The sequence below is a fragment of the Phyllobates terribilis genome, unplaced genomic scaffold (assembly GCF_046119375.1).
Source record: "Phyllobates terribilis strain yellow unplaced genomic scaffold, ASM4611937v1 Scaffold_14__1_contigs__length_39327217, whole genome shotgun sequence".
Lineage (NCBI taxonomy): Eukaryota > Metazoa > Chordata > Amphibia > Anura > Dendrobatidae > Phyllobates > Phyllobates terribilis.
This window is the reverse complement of record NW_027362774.1, coordinates 7,332,947-7,346,357: the sequence shown is the minus strand read 5'-3', so window position 1 is coordinate 7,346,357 and position 13,411 is coordinate 7,332,947. Positions and strand designations below refer to the sequence as shown.

Genomic DNA, 13,411 nt, shown 5'->3' with positions numbered 1-13,411 from the left:
ATTACTGATCCTGAGTTACCTCCTGTATTATACTCCAGAGCTGTACTCACTATTCTGCTGGTGCAGTCACTGTGTACATTCATTACATTACTGATCCTGAGTTACCTCCTGTATTATACTCCAGAGCTGCACTCACTATTCTGCTGGTGCAGTCACTGTGTACATACATTACATTACTGATCCTGAGTTACCTCCTGTATTATACTCCAGAGCTGCACTCACTATTCTGCTGGTGCAGTCACTGTGTACATACATTACATTACTGATCCTGAGTTACCTCCTGTATTATACTCCAGAGCTGCACTCACTATTCTGCTGTTGGAGGTCGGCATTAGGGCAGTGTGTGCAGCACTGTAGGCTGTCAGTCTGGCGGAGCAGTGCGGTGCTGATTCTGCTCCTCGCTGATCCCTATTGCTGTGGAGTCTCCGCTCCGGTAACATTAGACTCTTCTCTCCGCTCCGCTATGAATTTTAATTCCTCTTAAAACAATCGGCGTTGATGGCAGAGAGCAAAGGATCAATGCGGTAAACAGCGGCGGCGGCTGACATCAGAGCAGGCGATGAGGAGAGGCGCCCCCCGCTGGTCATGTGTGATACGTGCAGGAGACCCTGCACTGTGCTGGTGCGTTAGAACACAATTTTAAGGGTGTCAATTTTGCAACAATGTACTCCTCTGCCCTCCTTAATTGCCTCAACCTACAGTTTTGTGTATACAGCTCCTGTGCAGCCCTATGCGTCTCCATGGATACAGACTACAGACAAACCCTGTGTAGTCAGATCCCGCAGAGTCAGGGGAAGAGGTGGAAGGACAGAAAACAGAATCAAAATGCCCCATCTGGCTGCTCTCTATGTGTGTCACTTGTATCCATGGAGACACATAGGTCTGCTTAGGAGCTGCATACAAAATACAACGCGTCTCCTTGGATACAGACTACAAACGTACCATGTAGTCAGACCATTCGCAACGTTTTTCTAGGAGAAAGTGGTAGAATAAGTGGACATGGCATGGGGAGCCGCTGTCTAAAAGGAAGAAAACCGCCTTTAGTGCCACCTACAGCCAAAAGGGGGTATTTATTGGGACTGGAATTTAGTATCCCAGTTTTAAAGGGTATTGATCAGGATGAGAAAGACAAAAACAGCGCCACCCCTGCACTAGGGTCGTGCGTGGTATTGCAGCTCTGCACTATTGAGTTTAATGACACCAGGCTGCAATACCAGACACAACCTGTAGACAGGAGTGGCGCTGTTTCTCGAGATAAAATAGTATAGCATTGCTCACATCGGCTGGGTCTCCACATTGGGAGCCATAGCCAAGCCTGCACTGATTGCGGGGCCGATAGTTAGGGGCCATTCACACGTCTGGATCGCGGCCACAGGGTCAGGTGACTGTGGTAGGGCTGGGAATTGCTGTAACCAAGATCAGAAAATACGCCATCAATGCGGTGGTGTGAATGAGCCCCGACAGCAATGATCGCAGCATATTGCCCAATGTTATTTCTGTTGGCTGCAGGTTTGGAGCAAACAACTGAACTGGGAAAAAGCAAAGAAAATACCGTCATACGGTGCAACGCAAGAACGTCATTGGAACAGAGGGGAAGACGCCGACTAATCCCCCCACAGGCGTCATTACACTATATGGCGGATTACCTTTGGTGCACACGGTGTCCACATTCACGTCTTCCCTGATGTCAAAGAAGTCGCCGGATTCCTGTAGTGAAAGCAAGAGATCAGTGACAGCAGATCTGTGTCGTGAGCAGATCACCCCTCGCCAGCGCTGCCTGCGCCCCCTTACACTGGCCCCCACTAGCAAGGCCTGCGCCCCCTTACACTGCCCAACAGCACCGCCTGTGCCCCCTTACACTGCCCCCCCAACAGCACCGCCTGCACCCACTTACACTGCCCAACAGCACTGCCTGCGACCCCTTACACTGCCCCCCCACCAGCACCGCCTGCGCCCCCTTACACTGCCCCCCAACCAGCACCGCCTGCGCCCCCTTACACTGCCCCCCAACCAGCACCGCCTGCGCCCCCTTACACTGCCCAACAGCACCGCCTGCGCCCCCTTACACTGCCACCAACCAGCACCGCCTGTGCCCCCTTACACTGCCCCCCCTCCAGCAGAGCCTGCGCCCCCTTGCACTGCCCCCCACCAGCACCGACTGCACCCCCTTGCACTGCCCCCCACAAGCACCGCCTGTGCCCCCTTGCACTGCCCCCCACAAGCACCGCCTGCCCCCCTTACACTGCCCCCCACCAGCACCGCCTGCGCCCCCTTACACTGCCCCCACCAGCCTTGCCTGCCCCCCTTACACTAGCCCCTACCAGCACATCCTGCCCCCCCTTACGCTGCCCCCCACCAGCACCGCCTGCGCCCCATTACACTGCCCCCCACCAGCACCGCCTCGCCCCCTTACACTGCCCCCCCACCAGCACCGCCTGCGCCCCCTTACACTGCTCCCAACCAGCACCGCCTGCGCTCCCTTACACTGCCCCCCAACAGCACCGCCTGCACCCACTTACACTGCCCAATAGCACCACCTGCGCCCCCTTACACTGCCCCCCCACCAGCACCGCCTGCGCCCCCTTACACTGCCCAACAGCACCGCCTGCGCCCCCTTACACTGCCACCAACCAGCACCGCCTGTGCCCCCTTACACTGCCCCCCCTCCAGCAGAGCCTGCGCCCCCTTGCACTGCCCCCCACCAGCACCGCCTGCGCCCCCCCTTGCACTGCCCCCCACAAGCACCGCCTGTTCCCCCTTACACTGCCCCCAACAGCACCGCCTGCGCCCCCCAACACTGCCCCCCACCAGTACCGCCTGCGCCCCCATACACAGCCCCCCACCAGCACCGCCTGCGCTCCCTTACACTGCCCCAACCAGCACTGCCTGCGCCCCCTTACACTGCCCCAACCAGCACTGCCTGCGCCCCCTTACACTGCCCCCCCAACAGAACCGCCTTACACTGTCCCCACCAGCACTACCTGCGCCCCCTTACACTGCTCCCCCCACCAGCACCATCTGCACCCCCTTACACAGCCCCCAACAGCACCGCCTGCGCCCCCAAGCACTTCCCCCCAACAGCACCGTCTGTGCCCCCTTACACTGCCCCCAACTAGCACCCCCTTACGCTGCCCCCAACCAGCACCGCCTGCGCCACATTACACTGCCCCCCGCCAAACCGCCTGCACCCCCTTACCCTGACCCCCCCACCAGCACCGCCTGCGCCCCCTTACACTGCCACCAACCAGCAAAGCCTGCGCCCCCTTACACTGCCCCCCCACCAGCACCGCCTGCGCCCCCTTGCACTGCTCCCCAACAGCACCGCCTACGCCCCCTTGCACTGCCCCCCACCAGCACCGCCCATGCCCCCTTACCCAGCCCCCCCACTAGCACCGCCTGCTCCCCCTTACACTGCTCCCAACCAGCACCGCCTGCGCCCCCTTACACTGCCAACAGCACCGCCTGCGCCCCCTTACCCAGCCCCCCCCACTAGCACCGCCTGCGCCCCCTTACACTGCTCCCAACCAGCACCGCCTGCGCCCCCTTACACTGCCCCCAACAGCACCGCCTGCGCCCCCTTACACTGCTCCCAACAGCACCGCCTGCGCCCCCTTACACTGCTCCCAACAGCACCGCCTGCGCCCCCTTACACTGCTCCCAACAGCACCGCCTGCGCCCCCTTACACTGCTCCCAACAGCACCGCCTGCGCCCCCTTACACTGCTCCCAACAGCACCGCCTGCGCCCCCTTACACTGCTCCCAACAGCACCGCCTGCGCCCCCTTACACTGCTCCCACCAGCACCGCCTGCGCCCCCTTGCACTGCCCCCCACCAGCGCCCCCTTACCCCGCCCCCCCACTAGCACCGCCTGCTCCCCCTTACACTGCTCCCAACCAGCACCGCCTGCGCCCCCTTACACTGCGCCCAACAGCACCGCCTGCGCCCCCTTACTCTGCCCCCCCAACAGCACCGCCTTACACTGCCCCCCTCACTAGCACCGCCTGCGCCCCCTTACCCTGCCCCCCCACTAGCACCGCCTGCACCCCCTTACACTGCTCCCCCACCAGCACCGCCTGTGCCCCCTTACAATGCCCTCCCACCAGCACCGCCTGCGCCCCCTTACCCTGCCCCCCCACTAGCACCACCTGCTCCCCCTTACACTGCTCCCAACAGCACCGCATGCGCCCCCTTACCCTGCCCCCCCACTAGCACCACCTGCTCCCCCTTACACTGCCCCCAACAGCACCGCCTGCGCCCCCTTGCACTGCCCCCCCACTAGCACCGCCTGCGCCCCCTTACACTGCCCCCCCACTAGCACCACCTGCTCCCCCTTACACTGCTCCCAACAGCACCGCCTGCGCCCCCTTACCCTGCCCCCCCACTAGCACCACCTGCTCCCCCTTACACTGCCCCCAACAGCACCGCCTGCGCCCCCTTGCACTGCCCCCCCACTAGCACCGCCTGCGCCCCCTTACACTGCCCCCAACAGCACCGCATGCGCCCCCTTACACTGCCCCCAACAGCACCGCCTGCGCCCCCTTGCACTGCCCCCCCACTAGCACCGCCTGCGCCCCCTTACACTGCTCCCAACCAGCACCGCCTGCGCCCCCTTACACTGCCCCCAACAGCACCGCCTGCGCCCCCTCACAGTGGCCCCCACCAGCACCGCCTGCGCCCCCTCACACTGCTCATTCTCTGCAGGTCCTTGGTCAGCTCCACCCTGGACTCGAAGTTCTTCATCACCTGCTGATATTCCTCCATGGCTTCCCTGACGTCTGCAAGAAAAATGTCACAAGTGTCAAGGTGCTTCCACAGAAGATCTGGAGTGACGGGTGCAAATCAAAGAGCTACCCCTTTAAGCGAGTATAACAATGGCGCCCGCTGCACGGCGCTGCCGATCTATATCAGTAGCAAAAGCCCAAGAAAATGTCCATATATACCTGATCAGCAGCCGCCGCCATCGGATGGATGTTAGGAGTTTTCCCCGGACGGATGATAATGTCGCACTTTACAAACACATTTCCATCGAATATTTGCAGATTTAGTGAGAACTCCGCACTTCTCTCACAATCTCGCAGCTAATCTCCTTAGTCAGCAGCACGCAGCGCTCCGTCACGCAGAGCAGGCAGAGCTCCGCCGCGTTTCGGGACCTTCAATTGGATTTTGTTGTTTTTTTCCCTGGTGTCACCGCGGCTCGGAACGGAAAGTATCCTAACACAGATCTGGTAACTTTCTATGTGATGTTTGGGGCCCCAGATGGTGCGTGAGGGGGCGGCACAGGGGCCGGTGCGCGAGGGGGCGGCACAGGGGCCGGTGCGCGAGGGGGCGGCACAGGGGCCGGTGCGCGAGGGGGCGGCACAGGGGCCGGTGCGCGAGGGGGCGGCACAGGGGCCGGTGCGCGAGGGGGCGGCACAGGGGCCGGTGCGCGAGGGGGCGGCACAGGGGCCGGTGCGCGAGGGGGCGGCACAGGGGCCGGTGCGCGAGGGGGCGGCACAGGGGCCGGTGCGCGAGGGGGCGGTACCCCACTCAGATCCTAGACCAGACCCCTAAAAGCATTGAGACCCCAGACGCATAAATCGAATCAGATGCCACACCAGACCACTAACTCTATTCACACCCCTTAAATCCATTCAGACCCCACCTTGTTGACAGGGAAGAAACTTGCACAAAAGGTGCAAAGCAGAAGCCTTGTGGGGTCCTAAAGAAAAGAGATCTGAGCCCCCCAAAGAGTTACCAGCTTCTTGCAAGTTAAGGCAAGTGCACATATGCTGGGACAATGGACGCCCGCGATCAGTAACATACACGGAAAGTGCAGACTGGGGCATGGGAACCACCAAACCCACTCAGACCCTAAGTGAACGGAAATCCATTCAGACCCCAGACCAAACCGCTTAAATCCATTCAGACCCCAGACTTTAAATAATTTCAGACCAGAGCTCTAAATCCATTCAGACCCCAGACCAGACCCCTAAATCCATTCAGACCCCAGACCCCTAAATCCATTCAGATCCCAGACCACAAAATCCATTCAGACCCCAGACCAGACCTCTAAATCCATTCAGACCCCAGACAAGATCCCTAAATCCATTCAGACCCCACACTAGTCCCCAGACCAGACCTCTAAATCCATTCAGACCCCAGACAAGATCCCTAAATCCATTCAGACCCCACACTAGTCCCCAGACCAGACCCCTAAATCCATTCAGCCCCAGACCACTAAATCCATTTAGACCCCTGACCACTAAATTCATTCAGACCACAGACCAGACCCCATAAATCCATTCAGTCCTCAGACCAGACCCCTAAAACCATTGATACACCAGACACCTAAAAACATTCAGACTCAAGAACAGAACCCTAAATCCATTCAGACGCCAGACCACTAAATCCATTCAGACCCCACATCAGACCCCTAAATCCATTCAGACCCCAGACCAGACCCCCTAAATCCATTCAGACCCCAGACCAGACCCCCTAAATCCATTCAGACCCCAGACCAGACCCCCTAAATCCATTCAGACCCCAGACCTCTAAATCTATTCAGACCCCAGACCCCTTAATCCATTCAGACCCCACACTAGTCCCCTAAATCCATTCAGACCCCAGACCTCAAAATCCATTCAAACCCCAGAACAGACCCCTAAATCCATTCAGACCCCACATCAGACCCCTAAATCCATCCAGACCCCAGACCACAAAATTCATTGAGACCCCAGACCAGACCCCCAAATCCATTGAGACCCCAGACCAGACCCGTAAATCCATCCAGACCCCAGACCACAAAATCCATTGAGACCCCAGACCAGACCCCCAAATCCATTCAGACCCCGGACCAGACCCGTAAATTCATTCAGACCCCGGACCAGACCCGTAAATCCATTCAGACCCCAGACCCCTAAATCCATTCAGATCCCAGACCACAAAATCCATTCAGACCCCAGACCAGACCTCTAAATCCATTCAGACCCCAGACAAGATCCCTAAATCCATTCAGACCCCACACTAGTCCCCAGACCAGACCTCTAAATCCATTCAGACCCCAGACAAGATCCCTAAATCCATTCAGACCCCACACTAGTCCCCAGACCAGACCCCTAAATCCATTCAGCCCCAGACCACTAAATCCATTTAGACCCCTGACCACTAAATTCATTCAGACCACAGACCAGACCCCATAAATCCATTCAGTCCTCAGACCAGACCCCTAAAACCATTGATACACCAGACACCTAAAAACATTCAGACTCAAGAACAGAACCCTAAATCCATTCAGACGCCAGACCACTAAATCCATTCAGACCCCACATCAGACCCCTAAATCCATTCAGACCCCAGACCAGACCCCCTAAATCCATTCAGACCCCAGACCAGACCCCCTAAATCCATTCAGACCCCAGACCAGACCCCCTAAATCCATTCAGACCCCAGACCTCTAAATCTATTCAGACCCCAGACCCCTTAATCCATTCAGACCCCACACTAGTCCCCTAAATCCATTCAGACCCCAGACCTCAAAATCCATTCAAACCCCAGAACAGACCCCTAAATCCATTCAGACCCCACATCAGACCCCTAAATCCATCCAGACCCCAGACCACAAAATTCATTGAGACCCCAGACCAGACCCCCAAATCCATTGAGACCCCAGACCAGACCCGTAAATCCATCCAGACCCCAGACCACAAAATCCATTGAGACCCCAGACCAGACCCCCAAATCCATTCAGACCCCGGACCAGACCCGTAAATTCATTCAGACCCCGGACCAGACCCGTAAATCCATTCAGACCCCAGAACAGAACCCTAAATCCATTCAGACCACTAAATCCATTCAGACCCCAGACCAGACCCGTAAATCCATCCAGACCCCAGACCACAAAATCCATTGAGACCCCAGACCAGACCCCCAAATCCATTGAGACCCCAGACCAGACCTCTAAATCCATTCAGATCCCAGACCAGACCCCTAAATCCATTCAGATCCCAGACCAGATCCCTAAATCCATTCAGACCCCTAAATTTATTCACATACCACACCAGATCCCTAAATCCATTCAGACCCCTAAATCTATTCACACACCACACCCCTAAATACATTCAGACCCGACCTCTAAATCCATTTAGACCCCAGACCAGACCCCTAAATCCATTTAGACCCCACACTAGTGCCCTAAATCTTTTCAGACCCCAGACCAGACCCCTTAAATCCATTCAGACCCCTAAATCCATTCAGACACCACACCAGACCCATAAATCCATCCAGACCAGACCCATAAATCCATCCAGACCAGACCCATAAATCCATCCAGACCAGACTCATAAATCCATCCACACCCCAGACCCTTAAATCCATCCACACCCCAGATCCTTAAATCCATCCACACCCCAGACCAGACCCCTAAACCCATTCAGGCCCCAGACCAGACCTCTAAATCCATTCAGACCCCAGACTAGACCTCTTAAATCCATTCAGACAACAGACCAGGCCCCTAAATCCATTGAGACCCCAGACCAGACCCCTAAATCAATTTAGACACCACACTAGTCCCCTAAATCCTTTCAGACCCCAGAACAAACACCTTAAATTCATTCAGAACCCAGATCACTAAATCCATTCACACCCCACTCCAGATCCTGAAATCCCTTCAGACCCCAGACCAGACCCCTAATACCATTCAGACCCCAGACCAGACCACTAAATCCATTCATACCCCAGACCAGACCCCTAAATCCATTCAGACCCCAGACCAGACCCCCAAATCCATTCAGACCCCAGACCAGACCCATTAAATCCATTCAGACCCTAGACCTATAAATCCAATTCAGACCCCACATCAAAACCCTAAATCCATTCAGATCCCAGACCAGATCCCTAAATCCATTCAGACCCCAGACCAGACCCCTAAATCCATTCAGACCCCAGACCAGACCCTTAAATCCATTCAGACCCCACACTAGTCCCCTAAATCCATTCAGACCCCAGACCTCGAAATCCATTGAGACCCCAGAACAGAACACTAAATCCATTCAGACCCTACATCAGGACCCTAAATCCATTCAGACCCCAGACCACTAAATCCATTGAGACCACAGACCAGACCCACAAATCCATTGAGGCCCCAGACCAGACCCCTAAGACCATTGATACTCCAGACCCCTAAATCCATTCAGACCCGAGACCAGACCCCTAAAACCATTCAGACCCGAGACCAGACCTCTAAATCCATTCAGACCGCAAGACCAGAACCCTAAATCCACTCAGACCCCAGACCAGACCCCTAAATCCATTCAGACCCCACACTAGTCACCTAAATCCATTCAGACCCCAGACCTCGAAACCCATTCAGACCCCAGACCAGGCCCCGAAACAGAACCCGGAATCCATTCAGACCCCAGACCCATAAATCCATTCAGACCCCAGAACAGACCCCTAAATCCATTCAGACCCCAGACCAGACCCTTAAATCCATTCAGACCCTAGACCTATAAATCCAATTCAGACCCCTAAATCCATTCAGACCCCAAACCTGACCCCTAAATCCATTCAGACCCCAGACCAGACCCCTAAATCCATTAAGACCCCAGACCAGACCCTTAAATCCATTCAGACCCCAGACAAGACCCCTAAATTCATTCAGACCCCAGACAAGACCCCTAAATCCATTCGGACCCCAGAACAGACGCCTTAAATCCATTCAGACCCTAGACCTATAAACCCAATTCAGACCCCACATCAGAACACAATCTATTCAGACCCCACACCAGACCCCTAAATTTACTCAGACCCCAGGCCAGACCCCTTAAATCCATTCAGACCCCACACCACTAGATCCATTCAGACCCCAGACCAGACCCCTAAATCCATTCAGGCCCCAGACCAGGACCCCTAAATCCATTCAGGCCCCAGACCAGGACCCCTAAATCCATTCAGGCCCCAGACCAGGACCCCTAAATCCATTCAGGCCCTAGACCTATAAACCCAATTCAAACCCCACACCAGACCCCTAAATTTACTCAGACCCCAGGCCAGACCCATTAAATCCATTCAGGCCCCAGACCAGGACCCCTAAATCCATTCAGGCCCCAGAACAGACGCCTTAAATCCATTCAGACCCTAGACCTATAAACCCAATTCAGACCCCACATCAGAACACAATCTATTCAGACCCCACACCAGACCCCTAAATTTACTCAGACCCCAGGCCAGACCCCTTAAATCCATTCAGACCCCACACCACTAGATCCATTCAGACCCCAGACCAGACCCCTAAATCCATTCAGGCCCCAGACCAGGACCCCTAAATCCATTCAGGCCCCAGACCAGGACCCCTAAATCCATTCAGGCCCCAGACCAGGACCCCTAAATCCGTTCAGGCCCCAGACCAGGACCCCTAAATCCGTTCAGGCCCCAGACCAGGACCCCTAAATCCATTCAGGCCCTAGACCTATAAACCCAATTCAGACCCCACACCAGACCCCTAAATTTACTCAGACCCCAGACCAGGACCCCCTAAATCCATTCAGGCCCCAGACCAGGACCCCCTAAATCCATTCAGGCCCCAGACCAGGACCCCCTAAATCCATTCAGGCCCCAGACCAGGACCCCCTAAATCCATTCAGGCCCCAGACCAGGACCCCCTAAATCCATTCAGGCCCCAGACCACGACCCCTAAATCCATTCAGGCCCTAGACCTATAAACCCAATTCAGACCCCACACCAGACCCCTAAATTTACTCAGACCGCACACCAGACCCCTAAATTTACTCAGGCCCCAGACCAGGACCCCTAAATCCATTCAGGCCCCAGACCAGGACCCCTAAATCCATTCAGGCCCTAGACCTATAAACCCAATTCAGACCCCACACCAGAACCCCTAAATCCATTCAGGCCCCAGACCAGAACCCCTAAATCCATTCAGGCCCCAGACCAGAACCCCTAAATCCATTCAGGCCCCAGACCAGAACCCCTAAATCCATTCAGGCCCCAGACCAGAACCCCTAAATCCATTCAGGCCCCAGACCAGAACCCCTAAATCCATTCAGGCCCCAGACCAGAACCCCTAAATCCATTCAGGCCCCAGACCAGAACCCCTAAATCCATTCAGGCCCCAGACCAGAACCCCTAAATCCATTCAGGCCCCAGACCAGAACCCCTAAATCCATTCAGGCCCCAGACCAGAACCCCTAAATCCATTCAGGCCCCAGACCAGAACCCCTAAATCCATTCAGGCCCCAGACCAGAACCCCTAAATCCATTCAGGCCCCAGACCAGAACCCCTAAATCCATTCAGGCCCCAGACCAGAACCCCTAAATCCATTCAGGCCCCAGACCAGAACCCCTAAATCCATTCAGACCCCTAAATCCATCCAGACCCCAGACCAGACCCCTAAATCCATTCAGACCCCAGACCTGACCCCTAAATCCATTCAGATCTAACACCAGACCCCTAAATCAATTCACACACCTGACCACTAAATCCATTCAGACCCCACATCAGAACCCTAAATCTATTCAGATCCCAGACCAGACCCCTAAATCCATTCATACTCCACACTAGTCCATTCAGACGCCAGAACAGATCCCTTAAATCCATTCAGATCCCAGAACAGATCCCTTAAATCCATTCAGATCCCAGAACAGAACCCTAAATCCATTCAGACCCCACACCAGGCCCCTAAATCCATTCAGACCCCAGACCACTAAATCCATTGAGACCCCAGACCAGACCCCTAAATCCATTCAGACCTCACATCAGAACCCTAAATCCATTCATACCCCACACGAGACCACTAAATATATTCAAACCCCTTAATTCTATTCAGACCTCAGACCAGACCTATAAATCCATTTAGACCCCAGACCTCTAAATCAATTCAGACCCCAGACCAGACACCTAAGTCCATTGAGACCCTAGACCTATAAATCCAATTCAGACCCCACACCAGACCCCTAAATCCATTCAGACCCAACACCAGACCCCTAAATCCATTCAGACCCAACACCAGACCCCTAAATCCATTCAGACCCAACACCAGACCCCTAAATCCATTCAGACGCCAGACCAGACCCCTAAATCCATTCAGACGCCAGACCAGACCCCTAAATCCATTCAGACCACAGACCCCTAAATCCATTCAGACCACAGACCCCTAAATCCATTCAGACCCCACCTCTAAATCCATTCAGACCCCACCTCTAAATCCATTCAGACCCCACCTCTAAATCCATTCAGACCCCACCTCTAAATCCATTCAGACCCCACCTCTAAATCCATTCAGACCCCACCTCTAAATCCATTCAGACCCCACCTCTAAATCCATTCAGACCCGACCTCTAAATCCATTCAGATCCGACCTCTAAATCCATTCAGACCCGACCTCTAAATCCATTCAGACCCGACCTCTAAATCCATTCAGACCCGACCTCTAAATCCATTCAGACCCCAAACCACTAAATCCATTTAGATCACAAAATCCATTTAGACCCCAGACCACTAAATCCATTCAGGCCCCAGACCAGACCCCTAAATCCATTCAGTCCAGACCCCTAAATCCATTTAAACCCCACACTAGTCCCCCAAATCCATTCAGGCCCCAGACCAGAACCCCTAAATCCATTCAGGCCCCAGACCAGAACCCCTAAATCCATTCAGGCCCCAGACCAGAACCCCTAAATCCATTCAGGCCTCAGACCAGAACCCCTAAATCCATTCAGGCCCCAGACCAGAACCCCTACCCTAAATCCATTCAGGCCCCAGACCAGAACCCCTAAATCCATTCAGGCCCCAGACCAGAACCCCTAAATCCATTCAGGCCCCAGACCAGAACCCCTAAATCCATTCAGGCCCCAGACCAGAACCCCTAAATCCATTCAGGCCCCAGACCAGAACCCCTAAATCCATTCAGACCTCACATCAGAACCCTAAATCCATTCATACCCCACACGAGACCACTAAATATATTCAAACCCCTTAATTCTATTCAGACCTCAGACCAGACCTATAAATCCATTTAGACCCCAGACCTCTAAATCAATTCAGACCCCAGACCAGACACCTAAGTCCATTGAGACCCTAGACCTATAAATCCAATTCAGACCCCACACCAGACCCCTAAATCCATTCAGACCCAACACCAGACCCCTAAATCCATTCAGACCCAACACCAGACCCCTAAATCCATTCAGACGCCAGACCAGACCCCTAAATCCATTCAGACGCCAGACCAGACCCCTAAATCCATTCAGACGCCAGACCAGACCCCTAAATCCATTCAGACCACAGACCCCTAAATCCATTCAGACCACAGACCCCTAAATCCATTCAGACCACAGACCCCTAAATCCATTCAGACCACAGACCCCTAAATCCATTCAGACCACAGACCCCTAAATCCATTCAGACCCGACCCCT

General features: G+C 54.9%; 1 protein-coding gene across 2 annotated transcripts in view; it reads right to left on the bottom strand.

Annotated features, from left to right (window-relative positions):
• The window catches only part of URI1 (URI1 prefoldin like chaperone), an 89,853-nt gene that overhangs the window by 38,958 nt on the left and 37,484 nt on the right, over window positions 1-13,411 (bottom strand). For both annotated transcript variants that reach the window (XM_073659653.1, XM_073659654.1), the window contains exons 5-6: window positions 4,684-4,775; window positions 1,647-1,707 (exon numbers count right to left, since the gene is read on the bottom strand). In XM_073659653.1, the coding sequence (XP_073515754.1) occupies window positions 1,647-1,707; window positions 4,684-4,775 (153 nt within the window). The remainder of the gene's footprint in view (window positions 1-1,646; window positions 1,708-4,683; window positions 4,776-13,411) is intronic.